The sequence below is a fragment of the Macaca thibetana genome, chromosome 12 (genome assembly GCF_024542745.1).
Source record: "Macaca thibetana thibetana isolate TM-01 chromosome 12, ASM2454274v1, whole genome shotgun sequence".
In the NCBI taxonomy this organism is placed as follows: domain Eukaryota; kingdom Metazoa; phylum Chordata; class Mammalia; order Primates; family Cercopithecidae; genus Macaca; species Macaca thibetana.
This window is the reverse complement of record NC_065589.1, coordinates 51,395,460-51,412,627: the sequence shown is the minus strand read 5'-3', so window position 1 is coordinate 51,412,627 and position 17,168 is coordinate 51,395,460. Positions and strand designations below refer to the sequence as shown.

The 17,168-nt window shown below is 37.9% G+C and overlaps 1 protein-coding gene across 5 annotated transcripts in view; it reads left to right on the top strand.

Moving 5' to 3' along the window:
- MYO1B (myosin IB) overlaps window positions 1-17,168 on the top strand; it is a 182,253-nt gene that overhangs the window by 156,278 nt on the left and 8,807 nt on the right. For 2 of the 5 annotated variants that reach the window (XM_050751693.1, XM_050751694.1), the window contains exons 23-30: window positions 151-237; window positions 2,033-2,119; window positions 7,921-7,995; window positions 9,113-9,247; window positions 11,146-11,252; window positions 14,153-14,285; window positions 14,627-14,779; window positions 16,211-16,338. In XM_050751693.1, coding sequence (XP_050607650.1) covers window positions 151-237; window positions 2,033-2,119; window positions 7,921-7,995; window positions 9,113-9,247; window positions 11,146-11,252; window positions 14,153-14,285; window positions 14,627-14,779; window positions 16,211-16,338 — 905 coding nt within the window. The remainder of the gene's footprint in view (window positions 1-150; window positions 238-2,032; window positions 2,120-7,920; window positions 7,996-9,112; window positions 9,248-11,145; window positions 11,253-14,152; window positions 14,286-14,626; window positions 14,780-16,210; window positions 16,339-17,168) is intronic. The other 3 variants (XM_050751695.1, XM_050751696.1, XM_050751697.1) reach the window with 3 other exon arrangements.

Here is a 17,168-nt window from a genome sequence, read left to right as displayed (position 1 = left end):
TCCAACATTTTGTTGTGGGGTGGTGGCACATGCTTTTGCATTTACCATTTGGTGGTGACTAGTGTCTCTCTTTTTCTTTCTTCATTGAAAACCAGCAGTAACCTTTCCTGCCTTAAACTTTTCTGTAACTCCTTTTCAAATGCATCACAGGCGCGAAGGGAACTGAGACGGCTGAAGGAGGAGGCTAGGAATAAACATGCTATTGCAGTTATTTGGGCTTACTGGCTTGGATCTAAGGTACTTGATGCACATATCCCAACACTCCATCCGGGAATTCTGCAATAATCAGTCCTTATCTCTAGACTATTAGGGGATGAATGACTGCAATTAATAGTGGCTCACACTGGTGCATGTCCTAGCCACCAGATTTAACACACCTGGAAACATTAGTTCAGTAGTATGCATAGGAAGCTTAGGCATGCGTAGGCCAATAAAACTAATTGCTTACTAAAAAGGCACTAGTACCATTGCTCTTTAAAACAAAACAAAACAACTCTTAAATAACATGCATGTTTAGGATCCCCCCTCCCCACTGATGAATGCTAGCAGTTTTTTAGAGGTTTTCTGGAGGGGTTGCGCATGTTGGGAATGTTCAAGTTTGGGCTTCAATCGGTCTCTGCAACATGTTAACAATGGAAATGCCTCTAACGTATGTCTTTAAAAAATTAATTTATGAATGAAATTTTTTTTAGGCTCACTGTGGCAGCTATTGATTATTATAAGCAAAATATTACATGTGCAAAGAATTATCATCTGTGATTTAACAGAAAACTATGTTCATGCACAGCTAGCTATAATTGCCACTGAAGAATCCCAGGAATTTCAGCATCAGCTGTTTGTTTTCAGAAACAAAGGCCTCCTGAAATACTCTCACTAATCCCCAGGCATAGTCGTGGGCTCTGTGAACATTTCACATACCCCAAGGGACAAGATTTTTAGATGTTTTTGTTACTTAGAAAATCAAAGGTCATCTTTGCTAAAAATGTGTATTCCAGTTAGAAACACAAACATCAACAGAGTCCTGTGTTTTGAAGTCCACCTTGTCAACATTATAAGCCTATCTTGTGAGAAAATGAGGAAAGTCAACATCTGCCTGCATAAAGAGCTTAATTTGCCAAAAACTAACCAGAGTTGTTCATTTGTGCTTTTCCTGAAAAATCTGTGAAGAACAAACTTGTTCCTCTAGTCAACTGAGGGAAATGTTGTAGCAGAAGCAAATGGACTCTTAGATGGGTCTTGCTAGGATTTCTCCATCCAGTGAGTTCATTTCCCAGTCTCAGTACTATAATATCTTGAACAATTAGTGCCTATTTATATCCTTTAGAATAGCTTGTCTAAGATTATTTTTTCCCTAACAGTAATTTTTAAACCTATAAGTTTAACCTATAATTGCTTCAGTCTTCAGTATATTTCACTTTGGGGACCTTAGCTAAAATTGAATTTTTATACATGCCACTTTTGATTTTTTGACTAGAAGTAATTTTTGAGTTTTGTTAGTTTTGGTTTTTGTTTGCACTTCAGAGAAATAACCTTTTTTCCTCCCAGTTTTCTAAGTGATTGTTCACAAGAGTTATCTTTTTATCCATCCAAAGGGATGAACTCAGACAGGAGTGCATAGCTTCTTCAGCCCAATATGCTGTCAGCAAGGGGGAGTCTAATGACGTCATTAGGGCTGTTACTCAGAGTTTGAAGGCTTTCATATGGGAGTGAAAGGGTGTAGAGAAGGCAGCAAACAGGGAGAGAGAACAAGGAAGAAAAAAGAAAAAGAATGGAAGTAAGGGGTGAGAAATGATTACCTTGGGAACCACACAGATTGCCCTCCTCTGGAACAGAATCTCAGTGCACTGAAAATACAAGCGCTGCACCAGCCTGGCACCAATTCTTTGGGTTTAAATTATTATGCACTGTTTCTCTGTCATTCTGAAATCCTTATTCATAAATTGACTCTTCTGTTTGGTGGGGTATCTTTTTCTGGTCATTTGTGCTGTCTGCATTGGGCTGTCTCTTTTATTTACTATCTAAAACATTCTAGGCTCGAAGGGAATTGAAACGCTTGAAGGAGGAGGCTAGGCGTAAGCATGCAGTTGCTGTCATTTGGGCTTACTGGCTTGGACTGAAGGTACTTCCTCAACCACTTGTTTCTGTCCAGGGTGAACTTCATAAAGCCTAGCACCTACTAACCCTGAGAAAACGATTGATTATGCTTGCTGATGGTCTGCACAGTCTTGTAGAATGTCATCTTGCTTAATGTTTTACCTTTTTCAGAAGAAACCTATACACTAATGTTTTTTCTGATTTTGTGATTTCTATTTCTTTAAATAATAGGTTTAATGTAATAGCAATATGGCATGTTTTATTCAAGATACTATGTTATCAAAGTTCTAGTTTGTTATCTTTATGAGTGTAAAGTTGTTTTTTAAAAATCTATGAGACACGGTTGCAAGAGTTGAGCTAAAAGCTGCCCTACATCCACATTGAGCAGCCTAGGGATGCCAGGCTTTTGTTTCCCTTTTTATGCCAATTCTGCCCCAGTAATGGCTGCCTGGAGTAGAGCTTTCTTCAGAGCGACCATTGTTCTAATTGTTCAGTGTAGGAACCAAAGGGTCTTGCATCACTAAGTTTACAGATTTTGATTAATGAGATCAGAGATTCAGAGACCAGTGGATCATTCATGTTAAGGAGAACCTCAAATTCAAATACCTTGTGATTATGGCAGGGTTTATTTCAAAGTGTGCTTACTATAGTAGGGTACACTTATGTGTCCAGAACTACACATAAGTAAATAACTCCAAGCTCTGAAAAGGCTTTAGAATATTCTTTACGCCATGTAAGGATCTGGTCTTCCAAATTCAATAATTAATCACCATAGGAAGCCATCCATATTGCCTTTTTGGGATAATTAGGCCCCTTTTTGACAGTATTTCTTATCATTGTTTTTACTTTAATCCTACGATATTTAATCTTACTCTAAATATTTGAATATTATCTGAGAGATCATTGACTCTAAATCTGAACAACCATTAGAAATATCCCTGAATCAAGCCTGTAATCCCAGCACTTTGGGAGGCCGAGACGGGCGGATCACGAGGTCGGGAGATCGAGACCATCCTGGCTAACACGGTGAAACCCCGTCTCTACTAAAAAAATACAAAAAACTAGCCGGGCGAGGTGGTGGGCGCCTGTAGTCCCAGCTACTCAGGAGGCTGAGGCAGGAGAATGGCGTGAACCCGGGAGGCGGAGCTTGCAGTGAGCTGAGATCCGGCCACTGCACTCCAGCCTGGGCGACAGAGCGAGACTCCGTCTCAAAAAAAAAAAAAAAAGAAATATCCCTGAATCCTGCTTTGAATAATCTGCATTTTTTTCCTGCAACTTCAGCCTATAAATTTTAGTAAATTATCCCTTTTGATTATACTGAGTATTCACCAAGTAATATTTGAAGTAATGAAGAAGTAACTTAAATATGAATTTTAACAGATGTTCTGTTCGAAGAAGTCCTAACAAGCTCTATAACCGGTTTCTTTAAAGTCAAACAAAAGTAAACATTTTCCCATTTAATTCACATCTTCTAATTTGCGTTCTAATTTTCGTAACAGGAAGGAAAATTAACATTGAATCAGGATTTTTACTCTATAAAATGATTTCCGTCAGTAATACGTTTATCTTCAGTTTTCTGGGTTTAACTGCATATGATTTCAGAACATTTTTGCATTAGGGGTGTGCACTAGCAACTTACAAAGCACATTCAGTTTGTAGGGGAATATTATTTTAGCAGAAGCTAACTGGGCTTACTCTAGACATAACTTTTTTCCTCTCAGTCTCCAACAAAACAGAAGTACTTTACTATATTACCAGTATTGCTGTATGAAATAAGATCAAACTTATTTGAAGTCCAAGAATATAATAATTTTGTATTTTTTTTTTTTCTAAAAGAGAATCATGGTAATATGAATGATAGTTTTGCCCTCTCAAATGATTGACTTTTCTTGTGGAAATAATTATAAAGTGCAGTGAGCCTTTTTAAGACTCCCATTTCCCCCAGGGGGCACCATCATATATGCCAGCATGTTGTCACTGGGCTTTAAAGGTCTGTAGTTGTATTTTGGGAGAAATAACCTGCCCTGTGGAATATCAAAATGCATGTAGCAATGAGCTCAGTTATAATGAAGCTCAACTAAATATAGTAGGACTTCAGGTATATTTTTAAGGATATATTCTTATGTAACTTCATTTGTCTGCCTTCATATGCTATTATAATTTCATGACCCAATTGTTAGGTAACATTTTTCTTCTCCTTGTCCCTTCTCACCTTAGTTTGAGATTAGAAATGTTTGTGGATCTGACAACTCCGTGGCTAAAAGGCAAATGGTAATCAGTAACTAGAATATGAATACAGGCATACCTCAGAGACACTGCAGGCTCAGTTCTAGATCTCTGCAATAAAGTAAATATCACAATAAAGTGAATCACACAAATGTTTTGTTTTCCAGTGCAAATAAAAGTTATGTTTACGCTGTCTCTACTATAGTCTATTAAGTGTCTAATAGCATTATGTCTAAAATGCCAAAGTACATACTTTACAAATACTTTATTGCTAAAAAATGCTAACCATCATCTGAGCCTTCAGCAAGTTGTAATATTTTTCCTGGTGGAGAGTCTTGTCTTGATGTCGATGGCTGCTGACTGATGTGGCTGCTGAAGATTGTGGTGGCTGTGGCAGTTTCTTAAAGCAAGACAACAATGAAGTTTGCCACATAGATTGATTTCCTTTCCTGAAAGATTTCTGTATAGCATATGTTGGCATTTGATAGCATTTTACCCAGTGTAGAACTTCTTTCAAAATTGGAATTAATCCTCTCAAACCTTGTCACTGGCTTTGTCAACTAAGTTTATGGAATATTCCAGATCCTTTGTTGTCATTTCAACAGTGTTCACAGCATCTTCATCAGGAGTAGATTCCATCTCGGGAAACTACTTTCTTTGGCCATCCGTAAGAAGCAACTCCTTGTTCATTTACATCTTATCTTGAGATTGCAGCAATTCAGTCCCATTTTCAGGCTTCACTTCTAATTCTAGTTCTCTTGATATATCGCCACATCTGCAGTTACTTCCTCCACTGAAGTTTTGAGCCCCCTCCAAGTCATCCATGAGAGTTGGAATCAACTTCTTCCAAACTTTTGTTAATGTGGCTGTTTTGACCTCCTCCCATGAATCTCAAATGTTCTTAATGGCACCCAGAATGATGCTTCTTTTCTGGAAAGTTTTTAATATACTTTGCCCAGATCCACCAGAGGAATCACTGTCTGTGGCAGGTATAGACTTACCAAATGTATTTCTTAAATCATAAGACTGGGAATTACTCCTTGATCCATGAGCTGCAGAATGGATGTTGTGTTAGCAGGCGTGAAAACATTAATCTCCTTGTATATATCCATCAGAGCTCTTGGGTGACCAGGTGCCTTGTCAGTGTGAATTAATATTTTGAAAGTTATCTGTTTTCTGAGCAGTAGGTCTCAATATGGGGCTTAAGATAGTCAGTAAACCATGCTGTAAGCAGATGTGCTATCATCTAGGCTTTGTTGTTCTATTTATGGAGCACACAGGCAGAGTAGATTTAGCGTAATTCTTAAGCTGTAGGATTTTTATAATGGTAAATGAGCATTAGCTCCAGCTTAAAGTTAGTAGCTGTATTATCCTCTAACAAGATAATCAGCCTGTCCTTTGAAGCCAGACATTAGCATCTCCTCTTTAGCTATCAAAGTCTAGATGGTATCTTCTTCCAATAGAAGGCTGTTTTGTCTACATTGGAAATCTGTTGTTGAATGTAGCCGCATTCATCAGTGATCTAGCTAGATCTCCTGGATAACTTTCTGCAGCTTCTATATCAGCACTTGCTGCTTCTTTCCTTAACCCTCATGAAGAGTTAATAAGCTTTTCTTCTGCAGCTTCCTCACCTCTCTCAGCCTTCTTAGAATTGAAGAGAGTTAGGACATTGCTCTGGATTAGGTCTTGGCTTAGAGGAATGTTGTGGCTGGTTTGATCTTATATCTAGACCACTAAAATTTTCGCCTTATCAGCAGTGAGGCTGTTTCACCTTCTTATCATTTGTGTGTTCACTGGAATAACACTTTCAATTTCCTTCAAGAATGTTTCCTTTGCATTTATAACTTGGCTGTTTGGCACAAGGGTCCTAGCTTTTGGACTGCCTCAGCTGTTGACATGCCTTCCTCACTAAGCTTAACCATTTCTAGCTTTCAATTTAAAGTGAGAAGTTTGTGACCCTTCCTTTCACTTGAACACTGAGAAGCCATTATAGGGTTATTAATTCAATATTAATTAATTTCTATATTGCTGTGTCTTGGGTAATAAGGGAGGCCCGAGGAGAGGGGGAGAGATAGGAGAACGGCCAGTGGGTGGAGCAGTCAGAATACACACACTGTCTCTTAAGTTCACCATCTTAAAGATAGAATAATAATGAAAAAGTTTGAAATATTGTGAGAATTACCAAATTGTGACACAGAGACACAGAATGAACACATGCTGTTGGAAAAATGGTGCCAGTAGGCTTGTTTGATGCAGGGTTGCCACAAACCTTCAATTTGTAAAACCTCAGTGTCTGCAAAGTGCATTAAAATGAGGTATGCCTGTAAAAGGAAAAACTACCCATATGGTATATGTTACAGTTTTTAAACCTTAATAATCTTTAGATGTAGAGAATGGGTCTGGTGCGCAAATGCTGAGGGACCGGGTTGGTCACACAGATGAAGAAAGCAGCAGATGGGAGGTGGATCAGGAGCAAGGAGGACTTGTGTAGTTTGGAGCATGCATGTCTCATCTAAAGGCAACAGCAGCTACTTTAGCCTCCCTGGCCCTTATTTTATAGGACTAGGCCTCAGTGTTGCTAGATCTTAGACAACTTTAAGAGAAATCTGCAGTCTGAATTATTATATTAAGTTCTTAACTTATAAATATGCATACAAAACATTTATCTATAAACTGAATTTGGTTAGAAGATTACTGGCTTACATCCCCTAATGTAGAAATATTTTGAACATGTGCAGTTAAACCTAGAAAACTAGAGAGAAAAGAAAAAAGATATGTAATGTCTGAATTATTCAGATAGGCTAATATTTTGCTAAATTCTAACTCTCCCATTTATATCTGGATGGTAATAAATAAAGATATTTTTCCCTCAGTTTCAAAATTTAACTATATAATTTATTCCTTTGTTATGCAAACACTCCACTTAGTTACTCTTATTTGTTAGACATTAGTATATGAAGTAAATATGACAATGTAGCAAGGAAAAAATGTGTGAACTAAAACTATAATATGATGTTTTAAGTGCTCTGATAGCATTAAGTATAAAGTTTGGTGAGAGTAGAGATGATAGAGAAAAATTAATGCAATGAAATGGAAAGTAATGGTAGTTTCAAAGCTTCTTTTTAAATTCTTATTTTTAGCCATATTCAGTTCTCAGTGTGTAGTACTAAAGCCTTATCTTCTATGCAAGGCTTTTGGAAACTGATACAGTTCTTCAGACATTTTTTTTTTTCTTTTTGCCTTTTACAAAACAATCTGAATAGAACATTATTTTATATAGTTTTTAAATGTATTTTAATTTGGGATGAGTTTGCAGCTGTGCCTGTAAAATACTTCTTGTCAAATCATCAGATTCTTCAGAAACTACTAAGAGGATTTAAAACATCAGTTCATTCTGGTTTCATCATTTTACATCTCTCAATTTCTTTCTCTCTGACTTAAGATCCACTATGTGAATGTGCTTCAATTATTGTACTAAATCCAGAAAGGACACTTATAAGTTGACTTGTTTGACACTTTTTCATTTTTAATAGAGGTGTATCATTATGCATCTGTACCAGCCACACATTAACCACTGCAACCTGCGTCTTCTTTTTAAAGGTACGTAGAGAATACAGGAAATTCTTCAGAGCCAATGCCGGAAAGAAAATCTATGAGTTCACGCTTCAGAGAATTGTAAGTTGACACTTTATGTGTGTGGCTAATTAGCATTATGGAATTACCCACTTAATATCACCAACTCCATAAAATGTGCCTTTTCTTAAATGACAGACGTGACTTTTTAAATAATAATTAAATCATAGCGGTGACACTGAGAGTGAGTAATCTTTTGAAATCGTCTCCCAAATTCAGGTAGAATTGTATCAGAAAGAGTTGTTAGTGGCCCGTATATTATTAATACAATGTTTGTCTTATTTGACAGAGAGAACTTTTGGGGGAAAGTAGACCCAAGAAAGCCAGGGCCTTATCCTGTGAAACTGCCATGAGCTGTGGCAGGGCAAGGCTGGCAAGCAAATTAGTGGGGAGAGGGGTGACCGGGAGCCAGGCTGTGCAGCCCCACCCACAGGGACTCTGGAGTTCTCCGTCTTTCAGAGAGGTATATGTAGTGCTGAACAGACCGCAGACTCTGGAGTCGGCCTCCACTGCCGCTTAGAGATTTGTGACTTGAGCAAATTCTAACTTCAGTGAACCTCATTTTCTCATCTGTAAAATGGGGATAATAGTGGCACTAGCCTCGTAGAGTTGTTGTAAGGATTAAAATGAAGTAATGATAGAGTGCAGGGCTGGGCCCATATCATATACTCTAGAACAACACTGTCCAGTAGAGCTTTCTGCAGTGAGGAAAATGCCCTGTAACTTTGAGGTACAATAGAGTAGCTGGCCACTAGCCTCATGTGGTTATTAAGCACTTGAAGTGTAACTAGTGTGACTGAGAAACTGGATTTTTAAATTTAATTTTAATTACTTAAAATGTAAATATAAATAACCTGTGTGACTAGTGGCTGCATGTTAGACAATACAGCTCTATAGAGCCAGCTGGCATTAGTATTAGTGTTAATATGAGTGTTAGCATTAGTATTCCTCTTTTCTCTTAACCATTTGGTGGAACTCATATTTCCCCAACCAGTATGAAAGAGTGGAATAGAGACTTCCCAGATGAGTTACCGTTTTATAAATTCCAAAGTTAAATAAATTCCACGATTGTCTGGTTTATTTGATCATGATGTATGTAAAACAATGTCTTTTGTGGTATAGTTTCCTCACATAGTATTCTCTGTCAAACCCAACACAGGTGCAAAAATACTTCTTGGAAATGAAAAATAAGATGCCTTCCTTATCTCCAATAGACAAGAATTGGCCCTCAAGACCTTACTTATTCTTGGATTCTACTCACAAGGAGCTAAAAAGGATTTTCCACTTGTGGAGGGTAAAAAATGTCATGTTACATCTTTTCAGAGACTTTCTTGTTTATTTTGAGTGTTTGAAAACTTACGTAAAATCAAAACTGTAACACATTCTTCCTTTGCCTCAAAGAGGATTTTACTTGAGGACTTTGGTGATTTTCCCCCGTGCACCATATTGAGTTTCTGTGAGAGCCACCGCACCGGCCCAGGCGTTCCCTGTGCGGTCGCCTCTCGGCCCTGGCTGGAACGGAGAGCACAGGGCTGAGTTTATCTTTCCATTCCAGGTTCCAGCTGCTCTCAAGTAGTTCAGTTTTTTGTTCATGTGTTTTTCTCTTTGTCTAAAGGAATACGGTAGGACAGAGAAATCATAAAATTCGGACACCTTCAGGCAACATAGTTAAATCCTGCAGATTGAAGAGTTTACTTTATCAGATGTACAGAACACATAATCAGATAATGCATGTGAACACACACACTTTGATGGGTGGGAAAAAAGGCTTTTCCCTATCCCTAAAGATAGTAACACGTCCTCTATCTAAATTACAGGGAAGCTGGAAATCTGTTTTATATTGCCTTTTTTTTTTTAGCTCTCATTTTATATGAGAATATGGCATGTAATTTAGATGTTTCCCAGCATGGAGCACGTGGGGCACTTGGATAGATGTTGACCTTATTTCGATAACCTCATCAGTTGATATGTGAAATGTTAAATATATGCAGTTATCAGATGTAATAAAATCATTAGATGGAAGGGCATGTATTTAGTAGATGAAAGCTCAGTGCGTACGTCCTCCAGGAAACTTTCCTGCCCAGCAGGGTGGGCTTGTTTTTTATCAGAGTCATATATGTATAGAGTGACATTATCACTGATTAGCTTGATAAGTGGTACCGTACAACATAAGGAACTGGATTCTGACTTCTGTTCTCTAACAGCCAATTTGGCGAGATTCATGAACCTCCTAATGGCTTGTCTCCTTTTTTGAGTCTAACCCAGAAACTGTTTTCAGAAATAATGACAGGGAGCTCCCAGTGCTGGGGATCTGCACCACCTCTGCTCTCCCCTGGCTTCGCGATCTCACCCATTCCTCCATTGGATTGGAGGTGGGAGATGAGGGCTGTTTATTCCTGAAGGGAGCCTTTCCATGGAAAAGGGTCAGCAGCAGTGCTAACATTTCTTCATGCAGTTATTTCAGTAGCACTTGACCCCCCTGTAACTGAATTTCTAGGAATGCTCATCTAAAAAACCTGGCCCTGCTCCTCTGGCCACTGTCTCCTCTCATTGCAGCTTCAGGGACAGAGTGAAAGGGGATATCTCAGGTCCCTCGTCCCTGTTGTAAAATGGTAGTGGGGGGATTTGGAGCAGTGGTTTTCAAACTGTAGGTCATAGCATATTTGTGGGTCATGAAATCAATTTAGTAGATTACTACCAGCGTTCTTCAATGAAATGCAATAGAATAGAAAATAGCAGAGTGTATAATATATAGAAAAGATTGAGTATTGTTTTGTGATGCTTTTATGTCAATATTTTGTGTGTGTATGTGTGTGGAAATGTGCTTAGTGGATTTTGATGCACAATATTTTTACTGTGAGTCTCTCTAGAAGAGTGACAGCCGCAGGACAAGAGGATTTCCAAGGACTGACATAGTGGGAGGAAATAGTACTTGCAAAGCCCATGCCCGCTAGACCCTGGTGTGTTTTGAAGAAGCATCCCAGGTTCTGCAATACAAATAATACTGTGACATTTTCCAAGACAAACTTTTTAAAACCCACAAGGGAAAAATGTTTTTGGCCTTTTTAGTGAATGTTTTGTACACTTTCTCCCTTACTCTTCTTGCTGGTAAATTGTCTTAGCATATTTAAGAATGAATAATGATTTGTTTATATAAATGATGTTTTGTTTGTTTCTTCTCATATCTCACAGTGTAAAAAATACAGGGACCAATTCACAGACCAGCAGAAACTTATTTATGAAGAGAAACTAGAAGCCAGTGAACTCTTCAAAGACAAGAAGGCTTTATACCCATCTAGGTATTATGGCTTTGCTTTACCCATAAAATTCAGGATTTCAAAGTTTCTCAAGTACATTTGTACGCCATTTTGCGTGGTGTTTGATTTCAGTCTTAGATGTGCAATTTTTAGTTCTGTGAATCATTTTATAATCAGCTTGATGTAAACACATTTATTTGAGCCATGGCTTCTATAGTGCAGTTTAATGAAATGAGGTTACGATTGTTGGTTTCACTCCATTAGCATTAGCTCAAACACTTTACTAAATAATTAGAAGTCATTTAACATAAAAATTATATAGGCTGTTAAGATACGTTTGCATTGTAAATCCCTGCTCCTTTTCCATAGTTTTCAAAGACTAGCCAAATTTCTGTTGGCAATATACTTTAATCACCATTCCAGTCTTCCTGCCGTAACAAGCAAGGTCAGAAACTCATTTGTAAGGTAAATGAAAGAGCGAGCCAGAATAGTACTTTTCGAGTGTTGCTTGAGCACTGGTCCGTGGTGCCCTTTGGTCTGCTAACTCAACGGATATGACTTCTGTGGCCTGTACAGCACGTTCAGTTCCTTTATTTTAGACACTGTGGACTCAGAAAAAGAAGGAACACCAATCCCAAGTTCAGCAAATGAAGTCCTTGATAAAGACTATTTATCCAAATAGTCTTATATCTCCCGCATTCATCATTTCCTCCCAGCGTTCTTACCCCATTTTCATCTGGTGTTTATAAAAAAAGTAGATTGTACGATTTCAAGCCGAATCTATAACAACGTTAAGCTTCTCCCAAAGAATGGCCTCGAAAGAATGTATTATATGCTGAGTATATTCACGTTTATTACATAAATTATGTTTATATTCTCTGTGACGTTACACACATTTCAAATATCTTCCTTTTAAAGGATTAAATGAACGTACATTGCCAGACTCACTGGGTTTAAATATTTTAAATTGTACAACTTCCTTGGTTAGCTGATGTGGCTGCTTGAGGTGATATATACTCCCTTAAGTCAAACATAGTGTCTGAATCCAAAGTTGTCCAAAGTGCCTGTTATATAAAGCATTTTCAAACAGGAGAATTTGTCTATATGCTTACTTCAGCAACTAATTTTATTCAGCTTTAATTTATACATTTTTAAATTAGAGACTAACCTTCTTAATGAGCATTTCCTGTGGATGACTGTTCAGAAACTACAGGCTGGAAAATACATCTTTGAGGAAACAGTTTAAAAGCCTGTTAGCATTTTTATAATTTAAAACACATTTGAATAGGAACCAAAAAAAGTTAACTTCACGCCAAGTCCTTTTTGGGTAGTCTTATCAGTTTTCAGGGATAGTGGCACACTCACCCCACAGCAGTGAGAGAGGTGGCATAAATAACTTAGCCTCCCACCACCCTGCCAAGTGGCAGCTCTTATGGGAGTTGGCCTTTTATATCCTGAGAGCTGTGAAACGCTGACCACCTACGTGGATTTTTCTTCCCTGATCCTCCACCCACAACATAAGCATTTAAAGTTGTATTTGCAGATTGCCAGAACTTTGTAGCTCAAAGTGAAGCTTGTAGATCCCTTGAAGCAGCAGTTTTTCCTTAGTGCCTTTGATGAAGCTGTCCTGAAAGAGTCCCCCGGCAAGTCTTTAGGGAAATTGACATCTTAGTTCTAAGTGTACTGTTAACCTCTTACAAAAATTTATTTGGGAAAAAAAAAAATTGCCCTTATTCTGAATGTTTGCTTTGGTTACGTCTGTCCATTTAAATGCATATTCTAGGAGAAGAGGCTTGATTCTCCTTTCATATACAGATGCTGCTTAACTTATGATGCAGTTACACACCTCATATGGGTTATGAGTGATTTCTATGTTGATTGTTCCATGTGATAAGATTATTATCAAATTCCTGCCCACCAAATGCCATGATCACCTCAAAAATATATTTGAACTAGGTTTAAGGTTTCATTTCCAACTTATATTTAGGACAGATGCAAGTGTAATATACAAAATAAATTGAAACCAATTTTTATGAAGTTGTCATATGTCATATGAAGTTGAAAATATAAGTTGAAAATACATTTAATACACGTAACCTACTGAACACAATCACTTAGCCTAACCTACCTTAACCGTGCTCAGCACACTTACATTAGCCTACAGTTGGCTACAAAATCATCTGCAGCCTACAAAATCATCTAACACAAAGCCTGTTTTATAATAAAGTGTTGGATATCTCATATGGTTTATTGACCACTGTACTGAAAGTGAAAAACAGAATGGTTGTATGAGCACCATTGTAAAGTTGAAAAACCCTAAGTCAAACCAAGTCAGGGACCATCTGTATTGCCTACTTAGAACCACAGTTACATGTTAATATTAAGTGTTCTATAGTTTTCTTCTAAAGTGATTGCCCTGGATCTATTCTTTCCCAGAAGGCCTATTGATTTTCTTATTCTCTGCAAGAAATGAAATTTTTCTAGAACAGGTGAAACGGTAATGATTTCAGCTCTTTTTTCACTGCCACATATTGTTTGAAGGATATTGTTTGAAGGCGTTAGTAAATCCTTTGTGAGCAGCTGTTAACTTTGTATTAACAGATTAGAAGAAATTGCCTTTTCCTTCACATGAGACCATGTACTTGAGTCTTAGCTATTATTCTTATGAGTGATTTCTGTCTTGGTTGTTCCATGTGATAAGATTATTATCAAAGTCCTGCCTACCAAATGCCATGATCACCTCAAAAATATATTTGAAATAGGTTTAAAGTTTCATTTCCAACTTATATTTAGGACAGATGCAACTGTAATATATAAAATAAATTGAAATCAACTTTTATGAAGTTATCAGCTATTCCTTAGAATCAAGTGATCTGTTTCCTTTTTTTAGTAGAACTTTCATTTGAAACTATTTCTAATGTGCAGGAATTTTTTTCCTTTAGTGTTGGGCAGCCATTCCAAGGGGCTTACCTGGAAATCAACAAGAACCCCAAGTATAAGAAACTGAAAGATGCTATTGAAGAAAAGATCATCATTGCTGAAGTCGTGAACAAAATTAACCGTGCTAATGGGAAGGTAAAATTGCTAACCTTGAAGACTGATAAGTACCTATTACTTGGGATAGTCACCCTGTTTTCGGAATGTAAAAATTTGCATTTCATGTTCTCAGTAGAGGTAACTGTGAAGGGAGCTATTTCCCCTTACCTTTAAGCTTAGATGGAATTTTGCTTGTTCTCTGACATTTTTATGAAATAAAACATATTATTTATGTTCCTTACTGTGTTCTTGGTTTACATAAGTATGTTTGTTGAAGGATATTGGAATAAAACATGCATTTTTGCAAATGCCTTAAACTCATAGACCATTTTTGAGTATTTTTGATCATTGGTTTTATACTATTTTCTATTTTGTTTTAGAGTACATCTCGGATTTTCCTCTTAACAAATAATAATCTCCTTCTTGCTGACCAAAAGTCTGGACAAATCAAGTCAGAGGTTCCCTTGGTGGATGTGACCAAGGTATCAATGAGCTCACAAAATGACGGCTTCTTCGCCGTCCACCTCAAAGAGGTAAAGGTTCAACAAAAGATTTCTGCGCTTCATCTCTCAGCCATTGATTTTAAAAATTTCCATATCTGACTAATCTTTGTATATCTCCTGCCTTGCTCATTTGCAAATTTTGGATATTCGCCCCTATGTAAAATCTCGGGCTCGGTTTTTCAGTAACTGAATGAAGTTAATCACTTTTATTGACCAATTTACTTCACTTTTTGAGACTAATACATAGGAATATCAAGATGTTTTAAATTTTGTTTTCTCCTGTTTTTTCTTCTATGTATGAACTTAGTAAATGTCTTAATGTTCATCTCTAATCTGGGGGTTTATATTAAAGGATACAACTAAAATAAAATAGTTGCCAGTTAATTTTAACCTAAATAATTTTTAGTGTTCTGTGCCTTTAGCTTAACCAGGACTCCTGGCTTGGATGCAGTGGTTACGTGTATGTTCTGGAGTTGGTCTCACTCACTTTATGATGATTTTGGCCAAGGCATTTAACTTGTGTATGCCTACCTACTTTTTGTCATCTTTAAAATGGGGATAGTAAGAGTGCCTACTTCATATAGCATTGTTGTAAGGATTAATTGAGACACTGGAGGAACAGGGCCTGTCACATAACACATAGTCACTGAGTAAACAAAAGCTACCAAATATTGATCATATGTAGAAGCATGTGTCTAGCTGATAATGTCACTCTCTGGCCGACCCTAAGCTTAGAAAACTCCCCAAAGCTTCCCTTAGCCTGTTTACCCTGCTTTGGATCTTAACTTAAAGGGGGCATATCAAATGCTAGGACAGTGATTCTCAACCTCAGTGACACATTTAAACAGCTTGGGAACTTTAAAAATGCTGATGCCCAGGCCATACCCCCATGCAATCAAATTAGAATTTCTCAGAAGGGGGCACAAGCATCTTTTTTTTCTTTTTTCTTTTTTTTTTTTTTAAATAAACCCAAATGATTCCCTTGCACAGCTAAGGCTGAGAGCCACCGCCCTGGGATATTTGTTGGAAGTGTTGTCATTAGGGATTTAACCAAATCACTGAAAAGTGCTTTAATCAAGTCCTTCAGAAGAGTTGCAGGTTAGGTCCATGCTCCTCAAACCTGAATGTGTAAACCCATACCTGGAGGTTGTGTTGTGGTTTCGTATTCACTGGGGCTGTGGTAGGGCCTGAGATTCTGCTTTTCTAGCAAGCTCCAAGTGATGCAGATGGTGCTTCTGCTGCATCCACCAACTTTGGGTAGGAGGGGGTTAGGTAACCGTACTAAAGTGCTCTGAGCAAGTTGGAAGAAACACTACTTTTGTCATTATTGTTTACCTTGGGAGAATGGATTCCAGGATCTGATGTTTTAAAGAGACTGTAAATATGGTTTTAGCCAAGCCTGTAAATATTGATCTCCTAAGGTATCTTTAATTATGACCGACTCTTGGTTTGTCCTTGCAGGGCTCAGAAGCAGCTAGTAAAGGAGATTTTCTCTTCAGCAGTGATCACCTGATTGAAATGGCCACCAAGCTCTATCGCACGACTCTCAGCCAAACCAAACAGAAGCTCAATATTGAGATTTCCGATGAGTACGTTCATGTATTGTTTGAAAACACTTTTTCTCTTTCAGCTTTCTTGTTTTAGTTCTGCTCTCTGATCTCATTCATTAACACAACTACTTACTAAGTACCAGGTATGTGTCTAGTAGTATTTCCACATGATAAATGGGCAGTGAATAACACTGGACCAAGTCTTCAACCTCATGTACCTGACATCCTAGTGGAAGAGACCACTATGTACAAATAAAATGATGAAATAGTTGATAAGATTTCAGCTAACAACAAATGTTTATGGAGGAAAAAAGGGGGTAAGAGTCAGAGACTAGGCCAGGCACAGTGGCTCACACCTGTAATCCCAGCACGTTGGGAGGCCGAGGCAGGCGAATCACGAGGTCAGGAGTTCGAGACCAGCCTGGCCAACATGGTGAAACCCTGTCTGTACTTAAAATACAAAGGATTAGCTGGGCATGGTGGCGGGTGCCTGTAATCCCAGCTACTCAGGAGGCTGAGGCAGGAGAATCTCTTGAACCCGGGAGGCGGAGATTGCAATGAGCCAAGATCATGCCACTGTACTCTAGCACAGGTGACAGTGTGAGACTCCATCTCAAAAAAAAAAAAAAAAAAAAAGCATCAGAGAGTATTTTTGTTAGGGAGGTCAGGGAGGTCTCTTTGATGTGGTGACGTCTGAGACTGGTATCAATTTGAAATTTGCTTCTTCAGTTTCTCATTACGGTTCTGATTATAGAAGCCGGTTATTTGCATACACGTTGGGGCACCCCCTCATTTACTCAATCTGTCTATGTAATCTGTCTGTAAGTGTTTTGGACAAATCTGAGTTACTATGTTGATTATACTTAATT